The 23206-nt window shown below is 31.5% G+C and overlaps 1 protein-coding gene across 1 annotated transcript in view; it reads right to left on the minus strand.

The window, feature by feature from the left end:
- LOC306651566 (uncharacterized protein) overlaps positions 1 to 23206 on the minus strand; it is a 517337-nt gene that overhangs the window by 32811 nt on the left and 461320 nt on the right. Inside the window, exon 17 of the mRNA XM_079124236.1 lies at positions 3033 to 3106. Within this exon, the coding sequence (XP_078980362.1) occupies positions 3033 to 3106 (74 nt within the window). The remainder of the gene's footprint in view (positions 1 to 3032; positions 3107 to 23206) is intronic.

Here is a 23206-nt window from a genome sequence, read left to right on the forward strand (position 1 = left end):
CTACTGCACAATATTTTATCTTTTGGATATTTATCTTACAAATATTTATTCCTCACTTTTATATTCTATTATGTTAAGAATATGTAGATATTAATATTCATAAATTATAACTTTTACTTTATAAGTAAGCATGTCCTTTTGGAGAAAATGAATATTCTGTTGACATTTGGGTTATGAACCAAAGGTTAGTATAGTTTTTCCATATCTGCTTCCTTAATTATTTATCCATTTATAAATTATTTGATTGAATAGGACCCTAAACCTATTTGAACCTGATTTTGAGTTTTTAGGTTCTTTAAATAACTTGGTCAAGAAATTGGGGTCTTTTCCAACTGCAAATGATTTCTAATCATTGGTATCAAATATAAATATACCTAGTAATGTGTCTATTCTCTTTTGGGGGACATATCCTTGCTTAACTCTATTTATAACATAGAAGAGAAAGAAAGCAAATCAAAATTGGAGGATACAAATGGGACCAGAGGGCATCTCCATGTGTGTTTGTGTGGGTCACTTAAACAGTATACTTAGGAAATATTTTGGAAACTGTGAAGCAAAGACCTGATCTAGTAGCATACATACTTCATTTTCCTAATACAGATTTAAATACAGTCAAGTAGGACAAGATATCCTTTAATAAGGGTAATAAGGAATCTGACTCCATTTTTTTTCTTTTTTGGTACTGGGGTTTGAACTCAGGGACACTCCACCACTAAGCCACATCCCCAGCCCTATTTTGCATTTTATTTAGATACAGGGTCTCCCTGAGTTGCTTAGTGCCTCACAGTTGCTGAAGCTGGCTTTGAATTCCCCATCCTACTGCCTCCACCTAGCATGTGCCAACATGCCAGGCCCTGAGTCCATTTTTGATACTTGACCGCACATAGTTTTTAACTTCTTTCGTCTTTCTCTTTTGCTGGAACCTTAAGCTCAGCAACAGTGTGTAACCAGCACAAAAGACAAGTCTCATTTTCCTACTCTCTCAAGATATTTTTCGATCAGCCTGGAATGCCTACATGTGATGCTGCCCTAAAAAAAATCCTCATTATGCAAATAATAAACATTTTCACTGTCTCCTGTTGTGTGTGTCTACCATCTGAATATATGAACCAAATTTGGGGGTATTGGGGTGAAGGTTTATTCCAATTCTGTGGGTAATATTATTATCAAAATTAGAGACAGTCATTAAAAAGAAGATATAGTTATATAAATAAAAGAATATGTATTGCATATTATTCACCAAATCCAATAATGATTTGAATTCTGTTTTCCAAGACCAAAAAATTAGGTAAGAAATTTTTTAAAGAGTATGGTTTGATGGTATCCACTTGATGGTAGAGGCCAACTCTCATTCCTCAGAATAGAACTAAAATTTTCCAGACCTGGGAGATGAACCTTTGAGTAACTTAACTCCCTTCCACTTTAAAAGTAAGGCTGGGGCTGGGGAATAGCTCAGTTGGTAGAGTGCAAGGCCTTGGGTTCAATCCCCAGCACCGCAAAAAAAAAAAAAAAAAGTAAGACTGGTTTTCTGTGTTCATCTTTATCACTCGTAGATATATCACTCCTGTACATTACAGTCTAGATGTAGAAAAGTTATGTTCTCATCCAGGTCTATACCAGACACACGGATAAGGATTATCTAGATATGCTCTCAAGGATAGACTACCAAAACCTTAGTTGGAGAATTACGAGAAAAATTTGTTTCTACTTCTTATTTTGGGCTTTAATATTTAAGGCCTCCAGGAGAGAGTTTAAGATATTAAAATGTGGAGGCTGTGATTGTGGCTCAGTGGTGGAGTGCCTGCCTAAAATGTGTAGGGCTCTGGGTTCAATTCTCAGCGCCACATAAAAATAAATAAAATAAGAATAAAAAGCAGTGTTTAAAAAAGCTATTAAAAGTGGAAATTATATCACTATCCTCAATAGCCAATTCTTGACAATTTATTTCAACTTATTGATAATTCAAGTCATCCTGCTTCAAGTTAAATACACATTTTTACAATTTTCTTTCCAAAATTCCACCTGTCTTTTCATAAATTAAAAATACATTGTAATAATTATATCACTTTCCCTACCACTAAAACCATCAATTTATTTAAATTTTATCCATGTAATCAGTTTACATATCACTTTAATTGGATGTTTATCTTCCCTGCACCTTTTGAAGTTTCAGTTCATCTGTTCTGAAGTCTGATAAAGGCAGATATATAAGAAAAATATAGTATCATATTAAGAAAGCACAACACCCAGTAATTTATAGATGCTTACCATTTCAATATTTTCTTGTTTATACTGTCATCTTTCTAACATGTTAATTTTATAGCACTGATATAATAGCCTAAGTAGACAGCTTTGACTTACAGAAGTTTTCTATTTTTGACAGTGGTGAGTTTTGTCCTTAATTTCTTAGATAGGTTGAATTTTTTAAAAATTTGGTGGAACCAATAATCTAGTTCATCAAATTATTTATAGAATAGTAGGCATAAAAGAAGGAGGAGGAATTATATTTATTTGGATCCACTTCCTGATTAACTTCAAGCCCTTGTTTGATAAAGGGTTAAATGGGCTATATTAAAAATAAGGAAAAAGAACAAACTGAAGCTGATTGATTTCCCTTCTCTAAAGCTTGCTGGTGGTTTGATGGACACATTCTTTAATTATGGGAATCAGGTAGACAATGTATTATTTGAAGAGCATTGTAACATAGTAGGTATTGCAATATGGTAAGTTAGAGAAATACTTCATGAAATAAAAGCGTGACTCCTCCCAAAGAAAAACAGCAGACATTTCCAACATTTAACATATAAAGGAAGGTAAAAAGTGAACTAGTTTTTTCATAAGTTGAAAGTGTTACAATTGTGGAATCCATCAACTATAAGTTTCAATCACAGCATAATGCTAGAATATTAGTAGTCTGAAGTTACCAGGAATGTGACTACTAGAAAATTAAAAATTATAAATATGTGCTGTGTTACATTTCTATTGCACAGTGCTGATCTGGACTCTGAATTTAAAGATTTACTATTACTTACTGGTTTCTTCTGCAATGTGGAGCTAAGCCAATTCGGAATTCAGGTAGGTATATAAAACCATCAGCCTTGGTGTCCTACAGAAATTGGAAAAAGGAAAGAATAAACTAATATAAGTAAAATGCTGAACTGAGAGAGACTTTGAAATGAATCAAGTCACTGTTGTTGTAATGAACAGCATTTTTCTAGACTGCTTATTAAATAGTGTAGTTTGCTTAGCATGCACTTGAAGTAGCTTTATGCAAAGCAAATGGATCGTGCATTTATTAAACCACCAATAGTAACAACAACTCTTATATTAATGATTATACAAAGGTACTTCAAAATATGCAAACAGCTCTCAACATCATTAGGACATTCAAAGCAGGCAATCGATTTATCAACAAAGGCCAGCAAAACAGCAGTTATAGCAGCACTTAGCACATTTCCAAAACTTACATTTTATAATATAGAATGGAGATTACATATACAAATTATTTCCTATTTCATATCTCTTCAAAAAAATCTAATAATTTAATTGCTCAGCATGAAATTCTTTAGCATATAGACATAAGAGAGCAATATTTGGAATGTAGTCTTCCCTGTGTCTTTATTAGCTTATCTTTTATAAGCAACCCATCAAATTTCTAAGAAATTGTTATACAATGATACAAGGTTGGACATCTTCCAACCTATTTACAGAGCTTAGTAAGGTCTGGCAATTGTAATGCTGTCCATGCTTACCAAGCCACTTGTTCTTTCTGAGTCACAATTTCTTCAAGGATGAGAAAGGGGAACAGATTACTGATATGTTGCAATGTTTCTAACATGCATTGTAATTGTCTACAGAAGTATCAAAGTTATGTGAAAATATAAACTTAGCAATCATTGAATTAAAAAATCAAAATCTCATACATTTAATAAAAATCTGACAAAGGGTCACCTGGAAAAAAGTATAAAAATGAATACAACAAAAAGCCACTGGAACTCTGATTAAACTTGAATGAAGCTAATTAATTCTAAGAATGTCAAATTAAAAACATGGCAGATAGAATTCACTGTTTTTTTGTTTAATTTGGATAGGGATTAGATGCATGATATTTATCATGGGGGATTATGAAAGTAGTATGACATTATGAAATAATTGCTTTTGAAAAAACGTTCACATTTGAAGTAGAATATTTTTCACATTAGTTGGGAAAATAAAGACATGATGGGAAGTGAACTTTATTGAGGACTTATATGGCAGGAAGTGTGCAGATACTTTATATATATCAATTTGTTTAATAATCACAATTATTCATTAATTCAACTATTATCCATTGAACCCATGTAGTGTCATATGAAGGAGATCAATGGTTGAACTCCTGAGGAGAGGTTGGGAGAAACAGTACTTATGAAACATGATTGATGAGGAGACAGACATTAATACAAGAATACAAGTGAAAAACTAAAGTGAAGAAGTGTGTTAAATACTGGGAAAGGTGAGGTATATGATGCTATAAGAGCTGGCAAGAATTGATTAAGTTGGTGGAAGGGGATCAGAGAAGGCTTCCCTAAAGGTTGAAGTCTTGAAGCAAGATCTGAAGGAAGACTAGAATTTGACCAGGTGAGGGGATCGTAGAGCATTACAAGAAGAAAGAATGGCATATGCAAAGTTTCTGTGGTTGGATGGAGCATAACATATTAGAGAAAATAAAAGATTAAAGAAGGCCAGTGGAGCTGAAATGTAAAACTGTAGTATATATGGGATAAGATGTGACTGGAGAGGTATGGTATATATATATATATATATATATATATATATATATATATACACCATATATATATGTGTGTGTGTGTGTGTGTGTGTGTGTGTGTGTGTGTATGAACAGGTAGTTCTTGTTCGGGATAGTTTTTTAGTGTAAGTATAATGGGAAGTTATTGATGGCATTTAATAAAGGGGACAAGCAAGAAAGCAGGGTGAGGGGAGGTAGTAAAGATATGATCAAATTAGAATTTTGAAAAGATTCATGTGTAGAGTGGAAGAAAAAAATAGAGGGAGGTCAAAGCAAATGTGAGTATTCAAGTAGGAAGCTATTGAAATTGTTCAAGTGAAAGATGATTATAGCTTAGACTAGGGTGAAGGCAGTGACAATGGAGATAAATGGATTAATTTGAGCAATATTTTGGCTATATTATTGTAGTGAATATGTAGATATGAATAATTAAAAGAGGTGAAAGAGTGGTAGAGGATGAAAGGATGACTCCTTAGGAGAAAAATCACAGGAAGGAAAAACCATTTTGAGGATTGCAAGATGATGAGTTTTGTTTTGTACATATTGAATAGGGTCACTCTTGACATATCTCAGTAAAGAGATTAATTGAATACATGAGTTCTCTTTAAGAGTATGTTGGACTATAAATATAAATATGTGTAACCTTTGTATACAGATAGTAATTGAAGCCATACACATGGATAAAATAATCTAGAAAAAGAGTACAGATTAATAAAACAATCTAGAACTGATTCCTGAAGAAATTTTAATGGTCTGAGAGAGTAGGAAAATCCTGCAAAAGTGATAGAGGAAGGAATGCCAGGAGAAAAATATGGAGAGTTGTGGTAGAATAAGGTCTGAAATGTCTGTTGGATTTAGCAACATGGATGCTCAAGATAACCTTATCAAAGTAATTCTAAAGGAGTAATTGAAATAGAACAGAGATTGGAGAACACTTAGGTGTAATATACTGAAGAAAGTATAAAGAACACTGTTAAGAATTCTGACATATTTAAGGTGAAAACTGGAAATTTCCTCTGAGTTCTAGATTTTTCTCACCACTGGGATAGGTTTAGTGACATATTACAGTCAACATGTCCAAAACTAAACTCATGACCTTGTCCCTTCTGCTCCACAAAACAAAACAAATCAAAACAAAACAAAAATCAAAAACAAACAAAACAAAACCCCCTGGTTTCTTAGTTGGCTTTCAAGACCAGTGAAAGATACCTTACTCATCTCACTTTTATTTAAATTGAAAGATTCCAGCACATTTAAATTTATAGAAACATATCTGGTTGTGAGGAAGAGGATCAACATGTAATGAAAATATTTGGCAAATATTATTATGTGCCATGAGAAAAATGAAGAAAATGAGTCTCAGAGAAATTAAGTAACTAGCCCAATCTCTTCAAGATAGTAAGTAAAGAGTCTGGATTACAAACCAGGTATTTTTGACTGCAAAACCATTAATTACAATGCCTTTCCTAGATGACAATGTTTAGCAAAGAAGTAGCATCAATGGCCTACTACCTAACATTAAATATTATAAGAATACCTTTATTTTTCAGAAATTCATATCCTTAATACTGATATAAAGGTTAAGGACTATTCTCATTCAATGAAAGCTTTTCTTTCCTTCCTGGTGCACTTACATTCAGGTGTGAGAACCAGTAGAGAGTTGAGTGTTTCAAAATAAACCAGTATCTTTTCCAATTAAAAAAGGAGATTCCTCTAGACTCTCTTTTTTTCCAAAGCCATCCCTCGCATTTCCCGTGGCCCAATTCAGTACAGGCCATTGCACAAAACTGAGTTCTAAAACAAAAAAATCGGTCTTCCTCAGAGAAAAATGAGGGCAAGACCCTTCTAAACCAAGACACTGTAAAAACAAACATAGGAATGAAATGTTAATTTGGATATCATAACAATATAGATTTTAATTATTATAACATTTTCACAAGTTTACAATAATCTAACAACCCAACAATACATGACAAAATTTTTCTTCTCACCACAAATGGCAATATCTTCATCTTTTATTTATTTATGGCCATTTGTATTTACTGTTTTGTTATCTATCTTTTAGCCATTTTTTTCCTCATGGTCTGTTAATGTTGATCTTACTGATGGAAATATTTAGGCTATTAACCTTTTGCCTTTCATATATATCTCAAATATTTTTCCCAAGATATTTTGCCTTTGTCCTTTATTTATGGCATTTTTTACATACATAATTTTCAATATTTAGTCACAGATATGAATAGTTTGTTTTGTTTTAATTTTAATGCTTACAAGTGTTTATAAACATTCAAATCATTAATTCATCTGCAATGGTTTTTATATATTATATAATACTGGGACCTTGATGTATTTCTTCTTCCAAAAAGAACTGAATACTGTGAATTGAACTCAGGGATACTTTATCATTCAGGCTCATCCACATCCTTTTTTTTTTTTATTTTGAGGTAGTTTCTCACTAAGTTGCTAATTTGCTGAAGCTGGTTTTTTACTTATTATGCTTCTTATAGCCTTCCATGTTACATGTATTACAGAATTGTACGACCATGCCTGACCTTTCTATATATTTTGAAAGTTGCTCCATACTGATTATTATATGAACTGTCTTTTCCCCATTGATGTGAAATATTATCTTTATCATATTTTAAAATATTTTATATATTTAGTTTATTACCATATTTTCCATTTTTTATTCAAATATCTGTATCTTTATTTTTGTCCTTACAATAGTGTATTATATATCTTGAGTGTTTTAGGATGTATTAGGGTAGATTCTTTCCTAATATTTTAGAATTTTTTCTTAGATTTTCCTCACAATGTTTCCTCAGATGAAATTTTAGAGTTACAGTTAACTTCTAAACAAATCCCATTAAAAATTGATTGAAACAGTGTTGCATTTAAATTTAACTTGAAGTTTGTCAAATTGAGTGTTCTAAATCAGGAATATGGCCATTTAAGTCATCAGTTATCTAAGACTTCCTTTCTAAAAAAATTTTGTAGTTTTCCTTATGTATGTCTTACACATTTCATATTGTTTAGTCTTGTGTATTTTATAGTTTTGTTGCTATTTAAGAAAAAACATCCATTTAATCATTATTATTTTATTGTAACATAATTGATACTATAGTTTTAATAGTCAACAATTATACTATACTATTATTGATTCTATAGTTTATAGTCAACAATTTAGTCTTTTATTCTATATGTAGGCAGTAGTCTAAAACCATACGATTTTACCTAAAATTTAATTAATTTATGGAATAAGTGAAAGTAAGCTATTGGAAGCAAATCAATTCTTATTTGTGTCATCAAATAAAATTAAAAACAAGATTGAGAACAGCATTTGCCTCTCTTTTTCACATTATTTTAAAGCACCTCTGTACAATGAATATGAAAATCGGGTCTCAGAGTACTTATTTCTACTGAACTCCTCCCTTCCTTCATGTATTACTTTTCTTTAAAAGCTCCAAATAAATTTATTTAAGATATTAGACATTTTATTTAAAAATTCAGCTTGGATTAATTACAATTGCCTTAATATGACATTGTAAATTTGTAATTTTCCTTTAAAAAACTCACTACTCCAGAGTCCAGCTTGTAGCAATTACACTAATTACCAGATTATTGTTGTTTCATTCTGGACTTTCACAGGGTTCTACCAATATCCATCAAGTTTCAGTTGAATAGTCCCTTGTATTGTCATTTTTATTGTAATAGTATATATACTCCAAGTATAGGTCTCTTCATAAAGCTAAATGTAGCTCTACATTTTTCCTATGGTCAGCTCTGTCTTAAGAGAAAATTACTAAAGAAAGCAGCCTAAATTAAACTTTGAAAACCATGGTAGTAGTAGGCCACTCTTTTCTGATGTGAGTTCTCCCAGATAAAATTATGAGGGAATGGTGGGGACTCTAAGATTATAATACTTTTGCAAAACTGCTACCTCAAATTGTGGTCACTATTACATCTTTTTACTGTGGGAGATTTTTCCAGATAAATCATTTTCTAACAGAGAACTTTTTAAGCTGGAAGGAACATTAAAAATCTTCTAGCTCAATTCTTTGCTTTACTGATAAAGAAATAAGGTCAACAGATGTCAAGTTATACGTGCAATATTATTGCTAATTGATGAAAGACCTTGAACAAGAGCCCCAATCTTCAATTACGCCTGCTACTTACTTTGCCTATTATTACACCCTGAGGTAGCTTAGAATCTCCTTAAGTGCCTGTATTGGTTTCATAATAAGTATGAATGTTTAAATGGTTTATTAAAATATCACTTTTGAAATACAGGTTTTATTCACTGAGGGTAGAGTGGGTAAAATTTCATGACAACAAAAATCTGTTCAGATATTAGGAGTAATCATAAGACGAGCTTCTTATAAAAATGATCTCATTATAATATTTATAAAGTCTGAACTTTTTGAAAAATAGGACCCCTTTTAATGGAATGAGAGAAAACAAAGAGGGTCCTTTTTTGTTCATGATTTATGTTTACAGGAAGATAAATAGTACAGGCTTACAAAAATATCTTGATATCTATATGCTATATTTTCATTTTACCAACTTGATAATATTAAAAAAATTAATTAGCAGTCACAGAATTTACCAATCTTTATTTTTAAATCTAATTTATTGTCCCACATAAGTTGCCCAAATTTATTATCTGGTCAGCTGACACAAATTAACTAGTAGACCATTAAGATCAAACAATCGATATAATGTTATCATTATAAATAGTTGAACCCAGGCAGAAAACAATAAAATTGAATAGACGAATTGTTTTAGCTAGTAGCAATTGCTTATTTAATTTTAAGGTTTTAATCTTTAATTCCAATAAACTTATTTTATGAAGCTGGAGCAATTTGAAGAGAGACTGAAAAGAGGAATATATGTACACTCAGTGAAAGATTGAATCATGTCCAATTCTTAGACCCCAGTTGTGTTCATTCTCCATTGCTATCAGGAAATTTTCGTGTAGAATGCATGCATAAATAACTATCTGCTCATTTGACCATTCTTAGAAAAACTCTGTTACATCTCTAAGATAGCCCATACTTCAATGTTATTGCTTTAGCTCCCCAATATAAACAGCAGTTGACAGAAATGCATTTAGAGGAAACAGAAGGGAACAAAGCCAACAAATATAAACTTACAATTGAACCAGCTTTGGGCTTTTGCCTTCATGAAAAAATTTATAAAAGCCTACAAAGAAAAGGACATTCAAATTAACTAATTAATCTGTCAGTTTCAATGCTTATAATAATTATTTTGCTATATCTGTTAGACCAGGCAACAATAACACTTTAAGTTCATTTAAAATTATAGAAGGAATATTATAAACATGGTAAAAACCTAAAAAAATCACAGAAGAGTTTTCTTAATTTAAATCAGGAATTGCTAGTAAATGTATCAAATAATTTTTCTATAAGAGATGGCAATATATGAATTTTCTTCTTTAACCTAAAAGTGATGAATGTGACTAACAGGCTTTCTTCTATTAAACTCTCCTTGAGTTGAAAGTAGAATGGTGGTTAGCATAAAATAAGAACATTATAAGGGGAGAAAGGTTGATTAAAGGGTACTACATCACAGTTAGATAGGAGCAGGAAGATCTGGGGTAATATTGCACAGTATGATGATTATAGATAAAAATTATGTACTATATACTTCAAAAAGCCAGAAGAAAGGATTTTGAAAGTTTTCTCTGCAAATAATTGATACATGTTTGAGGAGATAAATATGCTTAATTTGAGTCAAATATTATGAAACATATACTTGCAACCAATATTACATGGTATGCCGTTAATATGTCCAACATATATGTTTCTTGTGTATCAGCTAAAAATACAAAAAATAAAAAATTGTGAATTCTCCTTGAATTTCTGTAGCAAACCCTATTCCCGCACATTGTATTTTTTTAAATGTGCTACTGGAATTAACTTGCTATTATATAATTCACAATTTTGCATTTATGCCATTAATTGACCATGATGATTGTTTCTCATTTTATTTTTGGTAGCAAAGTTATGGTATTCAAATAAGCTTACATAAGATTAGAATGACCATTAAAGCGTGAGAAAATATGATTCACAAAAATTTTATACTAGTCTGTGGTCAATGACATGTTAATTTTTCTTGTGTCAACTTTAGTATTTCATATTTTTCCAAGAAGCTTTCCATTTCAATGTATTTATAACTTTTAATGATTATAAGATTAATACAAACACAGGCAGGAAAACTTAAAATTCTCCTGTCTCATACCCATCACCAGTAGTTTCATTCATATCAGTAAACACTATTACCAGTTTGTACTTCCTACTAAGAAGTTTTCAATATTTTTCACACATTTGGTGCATACATGAACCCAACAATTTTATGTAAACTATAAAAAACTTTAAACCACCACTTTAAAATATTAAATCTATAGTTGTAAAACTATATCAGTAATAAATATACATACTGTTTTATCTAGAGTAGTAAGAGGGTAGATTTGACTTGCACTATGTTACCAAATATTTATACAAGGCTAGTAATTCATAAACTAAACAACTTTTTGGTTTATGCATCCCATTTTCAGAATAAAGTGCATGTGTCTTTTGTGTGTATGAAATGAGATCTGCTGATATTTAAAAAAAAAGTCTGAATAAGACACTTAGCTATAATGTTCTTTATATTGAGATAAGATTTGGTGTTTTAGTATAAAATTCATACAGACTACAATTTTTTAATTTTTAAAGAACATCCTTCAACCCTCAACCTTATGGCAGTTACCCTTGATGATAGGCGAACCCTCAGAAGCACAGTGTAAATAACATAAAACCCTTGAAGAGGGAATGCTGGTGGTATCACAGAGAGCAGGGGTTACCCTTTTCATCCCCTCTGAGGGGCAGGTGAGGGCGAAGGCCTCCTGCTTGAGATCAGGGGAAGGCTACAGGGATGGTCAGGAGTCTTATTATATTATTAGTACTATTATTATCATTTGTCCCATAACATCTTTTTGGTATTTGCTCTAAAAGCCAGTTTCATGATATTTTTATCTACTTGTGTTCAACATTTATGATGATGTATTTCAGACATTTTTAAATACAAGTTACATTTTCCAGCTTCTTTATAGGGGCATTTATCACCTTCAATTTTCAACAACTGATTGAATAATAATTTATCAAAAGACCTATTGACCTTAATTAGAGAATAAGTTCATAAATAAGTTAAGAAAATTAAATAATTCATGAGGTTATGAAGAAATATGAGAAAAATCCTTTTCTTCCTTGTAAATGATGAAGCATTTAAGGAAACTAGAATTTAAGCCCTATGTGATATTTATAAAACTGTCATCAATAGAACATCTGAGAGAGACAAGAAAAAAATATGAAGATTATTTCAAGTAGAGATGACCAAGGCTCTGCAAAATCCTTTACAGAAGAATAATTTCAAGAAAAGATTAAATATGCACAGATAATGGAAATCAATGTGGTCATCTTTTTGACAAAATTATGACAAATGATGATCTCACACACACAAAAAGAACTTTAAGCAAGTGCAATTTTATTAAAGAAATGGATATGGTTTTCTTCCTTATGATGCTTTTTTCCAATTTTCCATTTATTTCTTCATGTCTATGTTAGTAATGCCACTTCCTTTTTAATTTTAGAAGTAGAGAAAATTTAATTATGTAATATATTAAATTTTCAACTATTTATAGAATTTCTAGAATGTATGCATTTTCTTATTCATTGTCTTACCTGATCATGTAACAATCCTATAAAGTGGGTATAATGAATATAAATTTTCCTATGTTGCAGATGAGAAAATAATTTCAGAATGAAGCACTGTTTTGTCTATGATCACAGGCAGCAGCCTAACAGGAAGAGCCATTTCCCCTGAATCCATATGTCTTCATCCTTATTCCAATGACTTTCCCACATAAACACACTATAAGAAATACTATTCAAATGCACCTATTATTATGCCTGACACAGAGCACATATTCAATACAAGATAGAAATTAATATTATTATTTGAAATGAAAGCAATCAATAATACAATAAACAGAAGCCAAATCAGAAAATATTCAGATGGAAAACCCTGAAATACATGTTTCAAATGATCTCCAAGTTTTTAAACTCCTCACATGCATGTGTCTCATTATGCCATTAATTTGATGTTTTGAGAGTTCTCAGACCAAGTTACAGCTCCTTGTCCCTTCATGAATGCCTTAAATTGGAGGAGATTTTTTTGTCATGGAACTCTTCACAGTCTGATTAAACCTATGAACCCATTTTCAGAATAATATTTCAATGCATAAAAATAAATTACATAGGATTACAATGGAAATTGTTTTTCCTTAAATAAAGTTCTCAAAATAATGAGGGATAATTCATAATTCAATTAGATAAAATCTATCAGCAGGTATAATGATGATTGCAATTTTGAAAGAATGGTTAATATAAATTATATATTGAGATATATGTAATAACTAGTATGTGATATAAAAATGTGGTATCTTTGTGGGGAAAGGCACAACATTATGAATACTATTATGGTTTATTAGTTTATTCATTTAGTTAGAAAGGTTGTTAAAATTCAGTAAAATTTGATGTATATAAGATGCATTTTTAACTCTCCAACTTCATGGAATCCACTGAATTCTATCCATGATAGAATGTTTGATGGTCTATGGATCCCAGCCAGAGAACTCTTGCCCTAAAACAAAGTCCACCAGTCATCAAGAACCATCCATTGATAGAGCAATCCAAGTTAATTTTCCTATTTCCTCATACTTAAATTGAAAATGCCAATATTTTTAATATAATATAATGTATAATTTTATATTCACCAAAAGAAATAGAATAGAAGAGAAAGTCCATGGTAAACAGAAAACTGATTTAGAAAGAAGAGAGAGATTTTAGAGGACACAAAGAAACATAAAAAAATTATCTAAATTTACTCTGAGAGAAATTCAAGCAGTCTTCCATGAAAAAGGAATAACTCAGGACTAGGAAATACTTCCTGGAAATATGAATTATGATTGCTAAACTATTGAAGGAAAAATCAGAGTTCAAGACAACCATTGTGCTATATTTTATTACTGGCCTAAATTTAGAGTTAATGCTATCCGTCCTTTCTTTTAAGTCCTTTTGTTCCATCAGATTAGTACTTAAAGAAGTCCTAGGCCTTTTGGACAGGTTTGCAAATTCCCTTTTTGGTTTTCTGGTTGCAGCACAGTAAGCACTTTACAGGAACAGAGTAGAAAGACTAATTATGGTCTCCAACACAGTTTACTGCTGAGAATAGAGGTATGAATCTGGGTAAGTATTAGTAACTTGTTTCCTAATAAGGAAGTGGGTCTTATTTTTTCCACAAGTATTTTGTTTTCCTCTATATTGAACTTCTTTATTCCAGGTATTCTTGTGAGAAGGGGATATTTTGTCCCATAAGGAAACATTTGGCAATGCCTGGAGTCATGTTTGGTTGGCATAAGTGACATCAAGGTAGAGGCCAAGAATGCTACCAAGACACACTACAATGCATACAACAGCCCCCACAACAAATAAAGATCTGACCTGAAATGTCAAAATGCCCAGGTTGAATACTGATGCTTTATTTAAGGACTGTAAAAGGAAAGACACAAGTGATAGAATTGTTAAACCACACTTAATGAAAGCCATTTTGTATTTGAGAATTCATTTAAAATAGAGATATCTCTGTACCATATACTTTTGAAAGTCACATAATCTATTCTCAATCTATTAAAATATATTTATAATATTGTAGACTACATACTTGATTTAAAAATATCTTGATTTAAAATATCATTCAATAAAAGAATAAAAATTCAACAAATAAATGACCTAACATTACATCTCAAAACCCTAGAAAAAGAAGAACAGATCAACACCAATAGATCAACACAAAAAGTAGTAGCTGCAGGATATAATTAAAATCAGAGCTAAAATCAATGAAATTGAAACAAATGAAGCAATTGAAAAAATTGAGAAAACAAAAATTTGGTTCTTTGAAAAAATAATCAAAATTGATAAACCCTTAGCCACACTAATGAAGAGGAGAGAGAAAACTCAAATTACTAAAATTCATGATGGAAAAGGAAATATCACAACAGATATTATTGAAATACAAAACAATTAGAAGCTATTTTGAAAATCTATACTCCGACAAAATAGAAAATCTTGAAGACATCGACAAATTATAGGCTTTGTGTAAGAAATACCAAAACATTGGATTGGTTTAATCTTTTCATTATTTGGAATGATGATTTTGACATTTTGACAGGGATAAACTGAGACTGATGAAAAACCTCAGAGGCAAAATAGAAATACTAATCTCAGCTCTACTTTTAAAATGCAGATCATTTTGAAATGTTAAAGAAAATACAAAGAAATCTCATTTGGAGGTTTAAGTCAAATATTTTATCAAAATATCTAACTTATTTTAAAATAATTTCCCTAGAGGTAGCCAGAGAGGTTTAATTTATAGTTAAAATTGAAGTGGAAACCATTAATATTATATGATGTATGGCTTTAAAAATTTAATCAATAATAATTTAACTAAATTATTTTAGTAATTAGCTTATCATTTTTCTTTATTTTTCAAAATTATAATCAACTAGATATAGTGGGCAGGGACAAGCTAAGGAACTATGTTTTTAAAAATGAGAAATTCAGAGTTCACTGAATATTCAATTCAGAGGCTTATTCTTCATTAGATGTAAAACATTTCTACAAATTCTAAATTAGGATTAAATGGAAATTATTTAAGGAAGAATTAGAGGTTCTGTGTCTAAAATCATAATTATATAAGAGGTCAGGCTTTAAGAAAAGTATCATTTTGAATGTTTTTTATGGGAGAGAGAGCGTTTAGCCTTTGGGTTTTTTGGGATTGGCTTATTTCACTTAGCATTTTAGTCTCCAGTTCTTTTAAAAAGTAGATTTACCTATATATTTCTGCTAATACTAAACTCCTGATGTTGAATATTTTGAGTCTTTTCTTTCATGTCATGTGAGTTTAAAAATTGTTAACTAATTGTGAACTTTTGTTTTTTGCTTTACTATATGGGGACTGAACCCAAGACCTAGTGTATTTTTAGGCAAGCACTCTACCACTGAGCTACATCTTCAGCCATAGAATTATTCGATGAAAGTTTAACATAGGAGCAAAATTTGAACGTATATTGAATAATAGTTGGAAAAACTGGTGAAAGAATGGTTAGAATGAAACATCACCAAAGTAAAAATAAAGTTTTACTGAAGAGAATTTTAAAAATAAACATCTTTTTGTGGAAGGTGTCTTTTTCAGTGAAATTGAAAATTGTTATGAGTATATTTAAAATTCAGGCATTAGAACATTTTACTCTTTGATGGAACTTCATCTCCCTATCCCCTTCATGTACTCTTAGAGTACACATGATGTATTCTTGCTTTAACTAAAACATGGCAATTGGCCCAGAATAGTTAGAACTTGCTTAATTACTACCAGCATTCCTAATTTTTGTCCCCATTTCCAACTCAAAACTGAATAAAGTAAAATGAGTTTATTAAACTAATCATATAAGACATCCTGCTTCTAGATAGCCTACATCCAGCTCTCCCACGTCCACAGTATACAATCAGAGCATAGCTGATACCTATCTTTTCACTGTAAGCTTTCCTGCTCTCCTGCCTGATTTGATTGTCTGCCAACACAAGTGATGGTAGCTGACTCTCTTGATATAACTAGTTCTGAAAAAATAGCCTTTCCTTTTCATTTGGGCAGTCTTTATTTCCTGCTACATCCCTATTACATAGCTATTTTAAAGCCAAAGTTTTTAACTGGTTATATACATGATAACCAACTAAGAAGCCTGAGAAATGGCAGATAGTTAAGCACTACTCAAGTTTAAATCAGCATTTCTCTGTAGGGCTTTGCAATGAATATTTTTAACAAGATCCCAGTTGATTATTGTACAGTACAGTCTGAGAACAGATGTTCTGTGGAAATATGTTCTTTTATTTCATATTTATGAATACTAATTCCAAGCTGGGTGATAGTAGAAAACAAGCAAAAATAACTACAATAATAAAGTACAAATCTGCAGAATCTATAAAGAACTCAAAAAAACTTTACACCAAGAATAAAAATAATTCAATCAATAAATGGGTTAAGGAAATGAGCAGACACTTCATAGAAGAAAATCTACAAGCAATCAACAGATATATGAAAAAATGTTCAACATCTCTAATAAGAGAAATGCAAATCAAAACTACCCTAAGATTTCATCTCACCCCAATTAGAATGTCTATTATCAAGAATGCAAGCAACAATAGGAGTTGAGGAGGATGGGGGGAAAAGGTACTCTCATACATTGGTGGTGGGGTTGCAAATTGGTGCAGCCACTCTGGAAGGCAGTGTGGCGATTCCTTAGAGAACTTGGAATGGAACCACCATTTGACTCAGCTATTCCACTCCTCGGTCTATACCCAAAGGACTTAAAATCAGCATACTACAGTGATGTAGCCACATCAATGTTCATAGCTGCTGAACTCACAATAGCTATATTGTGAACCAACCTAGATGCCCTTCAATTGATGAATGGACAAAGAAACTGTGGTATATATACACAATGGAATATTACTCAGCCATAAAGAAGAATAAAATTATGGCATTTGCAGGTAAATGAATGGAACTGGAAAATATCATGCTAAGTGAGATAATCCTATCCCAAAAAAACAAAGGCTGAATTATCTCTCTGATAAGTGGATGATGATACATAATGGGGGGGAGGCAAGAATGGAGGAAGGATGTTTTGTATAGGGGAAAATGAGGGTGGGAGGGGGTGGGGGGAAGGAAAAATAACAGAATGAGACAAATATCATTACCCTATGTACATGTATGATTACAAAAGAGGTGAGGCTCTACTTCGTGTACAACCAGAGAAAGAACAGTTGTACCCCATTTGTGTAAACAAAACATCTACAGCAGTTTGAAATTTATTCTGACAGATAAAATCAAATACCCTTATAAACAAAGGTTTTTGTTTTCTAATATTACGAATGTTTCCTGAAATGGGTCATCACTCTAGCATTGTTCATAAACCCCTAAATGAAATCAGTGGTAAATGAAGAAGTAGTGTTAGCACAGTGCAGATCAGATAATTATTTGACAAGAAGAAAATTGATTGTTTGCTCTCAAATATAAGAACGATATAACACTAGCTTGGAAAAACCATTCTTACTCCCTTCTGAAAGTAGAAAAGTAATCAGCCATTTCTATGTATTGATTAATTCTGGAAAGGGGCCTTTTGGCAAGGTTGATAATTTGTTTTAAGTTTAACAGAATCCAGCCAAGACAACCCATTGGGTCTTGTGTTGTATTCAGAAAACAACCTGAGACAAAAGACACTTTCATAAAGATTCCCCCCCGCAGTTATCAATTTCCCAAAGTGTAATATTCAAATTTTCTAAGCAATATTACAGTGACTACTTGCTAATATTAAAGGTATATTATTCTAATTACTAATAGCATGTATTTTACCTTAATTACTTTTCCTTTGAGGATTACCTGGGTTATTCAAGTTAATGAGACACAATATGAATCAAACGTCAATGAAAAACAAAACAAATATTATATTATTTTGAACCAGGGCAAGGTCAAATTTATGGATTATTAAAGCATTAAAATAATTTCAGGGAATGACTAAGTAAGAGTGATTGTCTCCCACACATCACTTTATCCACTGAATTCAAGATTAGAAATATTTAGAACTAAGGAAAATTTTGGAGGAAATTTCCAACAAATTAAGTGATTTTTTACTTTCAATGATGTCATCTACTTTCATTGAAAATACACTTAAAAATAATTGAGACAAAGTGTGATGTGGCCACTAGAGTGGAAGAACAAGGGATTGCATTTGTTGATCAGGTCATGGTAGGGATGTGGAGGTTGTGTATATTAGAGGGAGAACTGAGGAAATCAGGAGTTAGGCAATAGTGGTAAGAAGAGTGAAGTTTAATTGCTTCTTGAATATAGATGTGTTAGATATAAAAAGAGCACTAACTGTGATGAAGGGTAAACACCAGAAGGTTGTAGGGTATGGTAAAGAAAAAGTGCATGGTTTTTCAGTTCTAAAACAACAGTCTTTTTAACCTATTAACACTATACTTGATAATCTACTTGAGTGAAAGGAATATACTATCTTGTCTTAGATTTATAATATATTTTTTAGTATCTCTGTCCTTACGCAGTTTCTCGATTGGCATGTTTTTTATATATTAGACATCAGGTACCTGTCAATTGATGAGAAATATGCAGCCATAACATATTTGTTTAATTCTTGTTTTGGCATTTCTCTATTAAAAAACTATAAAGAAGTCACCTATTTAAAAGTATACATTGAAGGCACCATAAGACATTTCCAAACATATGTAAAACCAAATACACTAAAGTTTCATTTGGTTTATAATCCATGCCATGACTACATTACAATAAGATCCTTTTGGAAACTTTATTACTTAAGTTCCCCAACTGCATTTAAATTGAGCCAGAATGTACAGAATACTGATAAACAGTGTTTAGAGAGAGGTTGTACTATAAAATATGATCTATTCTGTGTGTATTCTGTGGTCTGAAGGACATTTAGAAATTCCAAGTCATCTGTGGAAACACCAAAATACTCTTCATTTATATAACATTTTTACTGCATCTTATTTAATATACCCAATATTTTGGAGGTCTTATAGCTTCAATTTTGGTTTTCTGTGCTTGCAGTTGAAATCTATTTAATTTTAATGTTCTACGTTTTTGCTTTCTGAGGCACATACTAATCAAAGACTAGCATCTCCTAAATAAGATCAAGAATAAATCAGATCAAAATTCGAATAATCTGAACTTTCATATATACATGCATGAATTTACCTTAATGAATTTCAATATGAAGTATATCCAAGAGACTAATTAAAAATAAAACTATAAATAATTGCAGAAAGATCAGTAGAGTAGATGGAGGGGAGCAAAGGAGGGGGCAGGGAAGAGGGAGGTGCTGGGGACTGAATTAGAACAAATTGTACTGAATGCTTTTGTGATTATGTCAAAATGTATTCCAATGTTATATATAACTAAAAAGAATCAATAAATATAAGATAAAATAAAAATTTAAATATAGATACACTTTAAATACAGGTAGCCTACTATCTTATTCTTTTTGAAAATTATTTGGGCTATTCTAGTTCATCTGACTTTTCTTATGTATTCTCTGTATCTTCCACTACACTTACTTGGATTTCATAGCTATTATATTAAACCCATATTTAGATTTGGAGAGACTTCACATCATTATATGTTGAATCTTCCAATCCATGAACACAATATGCTCATTGATTAAGATCTTTGATTTCTTTCATAGGTGTTTGTAGTTTCCATCATTTAAGTACTATATATGTTATGTTAGATTGAAACCAACATATTTCCTTTTTGAGTGATTTTAAGAGCTATTATATTTTTAAATTTTTTGTGTACATGTGTTTAATTATAGTTTATGCAAATAAAGTTGATTTTCGTAAGTTTATCTTCTTTCATGTAATCTTATTAAATCATTTATTAGTTTTAGTGCGTTTTTGTAGATTCATTGGGAGTTTTAGATACAATGCCATCTGTAAATACAGCTTTATTTCTTCCTTTCGAATCTGTATAGTTTCCCTTTCTTACCTTATTTGCTGAAGAAAATGTTCAGTTCTATTTGAAAGTGGTGAGAGGGCATTTTCAACTTGTTCCTGGTTTTAATGGGAAAACATTAAATGCTTCACCATTCAGTATAATTCTGCAGGATTTTCTGTAGGTGCTTTTGTATGATTTCATGTGGGATTGTTTTTAGCTTGTTAATATTGTGGATTATTGGAATGATTTTCAAATATTGAGCCAGCATTGTATCCCCAGAATGAAATTCACTAGGTAATGATGTATTTTTTAAATATATTATGAATTCCATTGGCTAATACTTTGTCAAATATTTGTGCATCTACATTTATCTATATTCATTAGGAGTATTGTTCTGTTTGGGGTTTTTTGTGCTTTGGATATGGTATCAGAGTAATGCTACCTTCAAAGAATTAATGGAGAAGGTCTGGTTCCTATTCTATTTTCTGAAAGAGATTGTATTTAATTGGTGTTAATTCTCCTTTAAGGATTTCAGAGAATTTTTCAGTGAAATAATTTGGGACAAAAGATTATTTTCATGAAGTTTTAAATTACAAATAAAATTTTAAAAATAACTACATGCCTATTCAAGTTATCTTTTCTATTTTGGGTTATCCGTGGCATTTTTTTCCTTTTTGAGGAATTGGTTCACTTCATTTAAGTTGTCAAATTTATGGATATAGATTTTTTCATAATAATCTGTTCTTATCCATTTTACATCTTCCAGATGTATAGTAATAACTTTTATTTCATTATTTGATATTGGTATTTTTTCATTTATTAGTTTTGTTAGATTTTTTCAATTTTATTGATCTTCTTATAAAAGCATATCTTTGTTTCATTGATCTTCTCGTTTTTCTGTTCTCAATTTCATTGGTTTATGTTCTCATCTTTATGATTTCCTTTCCTCCTGATTATTTTTGTATATATTTTGCTCTTTTTTGTAAGTTCTTGAACTGAGGTTTAGTTTATTTATTTGAGACTTTTTCTCTTTCTTAATGTAACCATTTGATGGTATACATTTTGCACTCAGCACTGCTTTAAATGTGTACCACTCATTTTGATATATTTTCATTTCCATTTAATTCAGTATATACTTTAATTCCTATATACTTTTTAATTTCCTATTGTGATTTACTCTATGTCCCAGAGATTTTGTAGATTCTGTATGATTTCCATCCATTAAAAATTTCTTGAAAAGAATGTGCATTCTTCTATTTTTTGGAAGGAGAGTTCTATGAAACAGGACAGATAAAATATTAGGTCATGAAACAAACCTCAAGTAATTATTTATAAGAATGGAAATAAGAGGCTGTTTTCTAATACAGGTGAATCAAACCTAGGAAAGCAATAAAAAAACTATAACAAAGAAAATCTCCAAACATCTGGAAATTAAACAACATTTTTCTAAATAATAAGATAAAAACAATGAAAGGAAGAGGTGGTACAAGTACATACTTCCATATGGAGTTAGAGTACCAGGTTCCCTCTCAAACTGGGTTTATACTTGAGGGGGAGGCACACTTTATTATTGCTAGGACTGGGGTGTGTAGTTCTGGTTTCCCACTAAGTCTCTGCTGATACCATTATGGTTAAGAGAGATAATAGTGTTTACTTATTATTCCCCACCTGGTTCTCACTAACACCTTGGGCAGGGGTGGCCTTGGTACCTGTGGGCAGAGGTGAAAGTTCTAACACTGTACTAGGCCATTTCTGACCTGATTCCAGCATGAGGAGAGAGGGGAACATTCATTATGGCTGGGCCAAGTGTATGTCTAGGCTCTCCATGTTGTCTTCACTGACTTGGGGCAGGGGATAATTGCTACCTAACATGGGCTTGGGTTTTGGGGTGTGGGATGTCTCAACACAACCTAGTAAGGGTGGAAATCTATACTTTCTACTTACTTGATATTTGCTGGTGGATGCAAACCTTGAGACTCAAGTTTGTGCTTAGCTGGAGTAGAGCAATTATTGTCCAACATTTTCCTGTTTTTCTATAATACACCTTTCCTTCTTATTTAGCTGGGGAGAACAGCTTTTCTTGGGACATATTCATATGTACCTATTAGCATTTTCAGGTTGCCGGCTCCTTCAGCATTTAGTCTAGGATATGTAAGGCAAAGAAAATTCAGGGACCTCACCACTGTGGTGTTTCTCAGATCTTGAGTGTCCCTACTTGATCTGCCTTCTTTTTTACAAGTTTTGGAATTTCAGTCTGTTTGTTTTTTTGTAAATAATATTCAACATTTTAGTTGTAATTAGAGGACAAAATAGGGGAAAATGCCTATATTTAATCTTCTTGGAGGTAGAAGTCAAAGTACATATTTTTAAGCCACATGCATGCTTATGTCATATACTGCTTAAATCTTTAAACTGTTTCATAGTTTTTATAATAAATATTGCAGACCGTAATGGAGATAATTGTGTATATTGTTTGGTCTTACCTATCAATACAAGCTAACTTACAATTTTTAACCAACTTTCTATACTCCAGTGCGGGGAGCCACCCATAACTTGTATGAGTACCAAGGATAGCTGGACCATTAACCAGGAAAATCTGGTCTTAGGAACTCTCAGTTATCAAAACTGTTTGAGATTGCCTGAATTAAGTGGTTATCCTGGGTTAGTTCACTGCCAAAGTTCAAATGCAAAACCCTGGATGTGGGAATGACCCACTAGAGCTGAATGGCTTGCTTAAGTCTACCCCTTACCCTGTTTTTCATGGAAGAAGCCCCT

The sequence above is a fragment of the Sciurus vulgaris genome, assembly GCF_902686455.1.
Source record: "Sciurus vulgaris genome assembly, chromosome: X".
Lineage (NCBI taxonomy): Eukaryota > Metazoa > Chordata > Mammalia > Rodentia > Sciuridae > Sciurus > Sciurus vulgaris.